Below are 230 nucleotides of genomic sequence, written 5' to 3'. Positions count from 1 at the left end.
CCGGCCGCTTCCGCTCGGTGCCGTCGGGCTGGCGGCCATCCTCAGCCACATGTGCCAGAGCCGGGAGCTGGAGCAGCTGGTGGTCAATGTGGGGGTGGGTGGCGAATTGTACCGGGGCTATGCCAGGTGAGGAGGGACTTGGGGCTCCTGGTGGGGTCCCACCCCAGTGGGATCCCTCACATCCAGCCCTCATCATCTTCTTCTTCCTCTGGCAGGTTCAGGGGGATCCT

General features: G+C 65.7%; 1 protein-coding gene across 1 annotated transcript in view; it reads left to right on the top strand.

Annotated features, from left to right (window-relative positions):
• LOC104169489 (hexokinase-3-like) overlaps window positions 1–230 on the top strand; it is a gene marked incomplete at both ends in the record, with an annotated part of 4180 nt that overhangs the window by 1606 nt on the left and 2344 nt on the right. Inside the window, 1 exon segment of the mRNA XM_009710417.1 lies at window positions 17–121. Within this exon segment, the coding sequence (XP_009708719.1) occupies window positions 17–121 (105 nt within the window).

This window comes from Cariama cristata, unplaced genomic scaffold (assembly GCF_000690535.1).
Source record: "Cariama cristata isolate BGI_N322 unplaced genomic scaffold, ASM69053v1 scaffold29530, whole genome shotgun sequence".
NCBI lineage: Eukaryota > Metazoa > Chordata > Aves > Cariamiformes > Cariamidae > Cariama > Cariama cristata.
This window is presented reverse-complemented; position numbering and strand designations above follow the sequence as displayed.